Here is a 5170-nt window from a genome sequence, read left to right as displayed (position 1 = left end):
ATTGTTTTCTCCAATTTTTTTTTTCATTTTCCATAACAATGTAATAAATAAGAAGACCCTAGATATACAATGTACTTAGTAAGTAGCCACGAATAAGAAAAACAAAAGAGGTTACACGTACTAGTTAGTAGTTAAACAATGAATAAATATAATAACTCGCAAACAATTATCTAAAAATGGAAAATAGTTCTAATTATATGTATAGTTACCATTATGAAAATTAAATAGGTAAATTAATGGTTGGCTTAAAACCCACTAAAAACAATATATGGTTTAACAAAAAAGCAACTTGCAACTTCTTAATACTCCGTCATACATTCCATATGTAAATACCTCCTAAAATATACAAGTTAACCGAGTTTTGTTTATCAAACATAATCAGATGTTGGCGTTTTGTTTTTATATAAATATTTCACATTTCACAATCACTTCAAGTATTCATCTCACCTTACCGCACATCTCAAGCTCACTTTTGAAATAAAATGCAGAAAACAAACACAAATATTGAGATGTTAAGAGTGCAAGCATTATCAATTCTATGTACACCTTACCCTTTCCTTGATTTTCATGGTGTATCTCCCATTCAAGAAAAATTAGATCCACAAAGTAGCATAAAACACGATATATGGAGCGACGCCGTTTTTGATTTTGATGGTGTTTCTTTCAATCAAGATAATCTTGATCCACATTGTAACACAAAGGAGCAAATTAACAACGACGCTTCTCTAGATTTTGAAGGCTTCACCCCCGTTCAAGATAAAAGCAATTTATGTTGTAGCATTAAAGAACAAATTCAAAACAATGATGAAGAAAATATTGAAGAACGAGAGTTTAGTTTTCCATGTGCTGATGTCCAAGGAATGAGAATATTCGCCGATGACATTTTTGAAAACAGACAAATAAGAAAATTAATTCCTCATTTGCACCAATCTCTTCTTTTAACTTCCACCTCAAAAAGTTTTTCCTCACCTGTTCGGCCTTGTCTAAAGAAGATATTTATTATTAATTCAGTATGTCCACAATCAAGATCAGATGTTATTTCTAAAGAACCTCAAAATGAGTTATTAGAAAATATAACATTCGTTGAGATGAAGGACTCCACCGAATCTTACAAAAAAAGCAACTCCACAGGATCATCAAATTTGTGGAGATGTAGGCAAAACATGAATCTTAGATGTAATAGTGACCATAAGGATTCTTTAGTTTTATTGAATCCTTCTGCGCCAAAAAATCATGTCAAGACAAAAGTTGAAAGCATCGTCGTTGAAAAAAGGAAGGAAGACCACCCGAAAAATGCATTATCAACTTATGAGAAGCTTTATTTGACTAATAAAACAAGGAAAGGGAGCAATAAACGAAGATCATTTTTGCCATATAAACACCAATTACTTGGGTTCTTTACAAACATGAATGGATTAAGTAAGAACCTGCACCCTTTCTAAGACTGAATTACCAACGTTTCAAAAGTTGAAGCTTCATCAAATTTTTGACAAAGTATATTAGTTTCATGTACATAAAAATTATCCATGTAGCGCTAGGTTCGATTTATTTCATTATGAGAATATAGAGTATGCATTTCTCCTTATGTTAATGAGGAATGAATGATCTAATCTTTTATGATGTAATACACATTTTTATTTGGGTCTCCCAAAGTAAAAACACGTGGTACATATATATTTTAGTCACGTTATTTTGTAATCAAAAGAAAATTGAAATATGACTAAAAATGTTGACTTTTGATTTCATCAAACTCTATTGTCTTTGCCCTTGAACTCTATTTTTTATCTTAAATGAGATTTTGGTATATTATAAGAGAAGAATTGTGATCTCTAACTTTCAACATGACATGGCATATTTAAAATTAATTTACGAAGTTGCCATCCCAAGTCCTCAACAAAACAACCTTATAATTAGTCATATTTTATCACTATCTCTCATGACCAATATTTAGAATGAATTCTAAATATATTTTCTTCTACTATCTTCGTTCTTAACCGAAAAATTAAGTATTTTTCACTTAACCAAAATAGATTTGTTACTCATACAGAATTCTACATTTTCCTTTTGCACTAGTTTTGTCTTCATGTAAATGGAGAAAACATTGTGACGAATGTCTAAAAAACCAGAGAAATGTATTAAGTGATAAATTACTAAGTATGGATAAAAAATTGAAAAATAAATTTATATTCAGGAATTTGCTCCACCTATTAAGTTTTTCATAATTTAAATGATTATTGCCAATCTAAGAAAAAAAAATTTAATAATTACATGACATGACAAAGCCTTGCAATCTCTTATTTCCTAGAAAAGATTTCGCCAAACAATTTATGTTTCAAAGCTAGTAACATCTTATATTTGTAATATAAAAAGATAGTGGTTTATCCATCAAGCGATTAATAATATATTATGATGGAAAACTATAGTAAAGTTAAAATAGGAAGATATAGTATGAGGAAGAAAAAACAAATGATACATAATAAACTTTATACTAAAATAGACATTTATACTCTCACTTTTCCGTGATATAGCTTTCTTCATGCATGTTCTCTATCATCCAATGCATTAGAGTATTAGGGTGAAAGACTAAAAATTGTATTGTCTTTTAATTTTCAATGAACAACTGAATTAAAATTTTCTACTAGATGGAAATTAAGGTAGTGTAAATGAAGTAACATGTTATCCTTGAATATAGATCTATGATCATTAAAAAACTTAGCATAAGTGTTCACTATTGCACTTTAAAGGAAATTTAATAGTATTAATATTGGTTCACCAATTAAAATATGTTATTTTTTGAAATTAATAATTTAATTAATATATGAAAGTTCTTAAAACAATATTAGTAACAATACATCCACGTAAATATTTTACATATAGTGAGTTAATTATTTCTTTTTTATAAAAATTGTGTTCTCATATGTTTTACACATCGACATTGTTATGAAATATATATCTCATTTATTGGAAGCAATTGAATAAATTTGTTTTCTCCAATTTTTTTTTCATTTTCCATAACAATGTAATAAATAAGAAGACCCTAGATAGACAATGTACTTAGTAAGTAGCCACGAATAAGAAAAACAAAAGAGGTTACACGTACTAGTTAGTAGTTAAACAATGAATAAATATAATAACTCGCAAACAATTATCTAAAAATGGAAAATAGTTCTAATTATATGTATAGTTACCATTATGAAAATTAAATAGGTAAATTAATGGTTGGCTTAAAACCCACTAAAAACAATATATGGTATAACAAAAAAGCAACTTGCAACTTCTTAATACTCCGTCATACATTCCATATGTAAATACCTCCTAAAATATACAAGTTAACCGAGTTTTGTTTATCAAACAGAATCAGATGTTGGCGTTTTGTTTCAATATAAATATTTCACATTTCACAATCACTTCAAGTATTCATCTCACCTTACCGCACATCTCAAGCTCACTTTTGAAATAAAATGCAGAAAACAAACATAAATATTGAGATGTTAAGAGTGCAAGCATTATCAATTCTATGCACACCTTACCCTTTCCTTGATTTTCATGGTGTATCTCCCATTCAAGATAAATTAGATCCACAAAGTAGCATAAAACACGATATATGGAGCGACGCCGTTTTTGATTTTGATGGTGTTTCTTTCAATCAAGATAATCTTGATCCACATTGTAACACAAAGGAGCAAATTAACAACGACGCTTCTCTAGATTTTGAAGGCTTCACCCCCGTTCAAGATGAAAGTAATTTATGTTGTAGCATTAAAGAACAAATTCAAAACAATGATGAAGAAAATATTGAAGAACGAGAGTTTAGTTTTCCATGTGCTGATGTCAAAGGAATGAGAATATTCGCTGATGACATTTTTGAAAACGGACAAATAAGAAAATTAATTCCTCATTTGCACCAATCTCTTCTTTTAACTTCCACCTCAAAAAATTTTGCCTCACCTGTTCGGCCACGTCTAAAGAAGATATTTATTATTAATTCAGTATGTCCACAATCAAGATCAGATGTTATTTCTAAAGAACCTCAAAATGAGTTATTAGAAAATATAACATTCGTTGAGATGAAGGACTCCACCGAATCTTACAAAAAAAGAAACTCCACAGGATCATCAAATTTGTGGAGATGTAGGCAAAACATGAATCTTAGATGTAATAGTGACCATAAGGATTCTTTAGTTTTATTGAATCCTTCTGCGCCAAAAAATCATGTCAAGACAAAAGTTGAAAGCATCGTCGTTGAAAAAAGGAAGGAAAACCACCCAAAAAATGCATTATCAACTTATGAGAAGCTTTATTTGACTAATAAAACAAGAAAAGGGAGCAATAAACGAAGATCATTTTTGCCATATAAACACCAATTACTTGGGTTCTTTACAAACATGAATGGATTAAGTAGGAACCTGCACCCTTTCTAAGACTGAATTACCAACGTTTCAAAAGTTGAAGCTTCATCAAATTTTTGACAAAGTATATTAGTTTCATGTACATAAAAATTATCCATGTAGCGCTAGGTTCGATTTATTTCATTATGAGAATATAGAGTATGCATTTCTCCTTATGTTAATGAGGAATGAATGATCTAATCTTTTATGATGTAATACACATTTTTATTTGGGTCTCCCAAAGTAAAAACACGTGGTACATATATATTTTAGTCACGTCATTTTGTAATCAAAAGAAAATTGAAATATGACTAAAATACTTGACTTTTGATTTCATCAAACTCTCTTGTCTCTACCCTTGAACTCTATTTTTTATCTTAAATGAAATTTTGGTATATTATAAGAGAAGAATTGTGATCTCCAAATTTCAACATGACATGGCATATTTAAAATTAATTTACGAAGTTGCCATCCCATGTCCTCATCAAAACAACCTTATAATTAATCATATTTTATCTCTATCTCTCATGACCAATATTTAGAATGAATTCTAAATATATTTTCTTCTACTATCTTCGTTCTTAACCGGAAAAATTAAGTATTTTTCACTTAATCAAAATAGATTTGTTACTCATACAGAATTCTACATTTTCCTTTTGCACTAGTTTTGTCTTCATGTAAATGGAGAAAACATTGTGACGAATGTCTAAAAAACCATAGAAATGTATTTAGTGATAAATTACTAAGTATGGATGAAAAATTGAAAAACAAATTTATATTCA

At 29.1% G+C, this 5170-nt stretch overlaps 1 protein-coding gene across 1 annotated transcript; it reads left to right on the top strand.

Annotated features, from left to right (window-relative positions):
• Nucleotides 1-3461: 3461 nt before the first annotated feature.
• LOC131619005 (uncharacterized) lies at nt 3462-4421 on the top strand. Its single transcript, XM_058890147.1, has one exon. It carries the CDS (start codon nt 3462-3464, stop codon nt 4419-4421), a length of 960 nt encoding a protein of 319 aa, XP_058746130.1.
• The last annotated feature ends 749 nt before the right edge of the window (nt 4422-5170 follow it).

The sequence above is a fragment of the Vicia villosa genome, linkage group LG7, assembly GCF_029867415.1.
Source record: "Vicia villosa cultivar HV-30 ecotype Madison, WI linkage group LG7, Vvil1.0, whole genome shotgun sequence".
NCBI classification, from domain to species: domain Eukaryota; kingdom Viridiplantae; phylum Streptophyta; class Magnoliopsida; order Fabales; family Fabaceae; genus Vicia; species Vicia villosa.
This window is presented reverse-complemented; position numbering and strand designations above follow the sequence as displayed.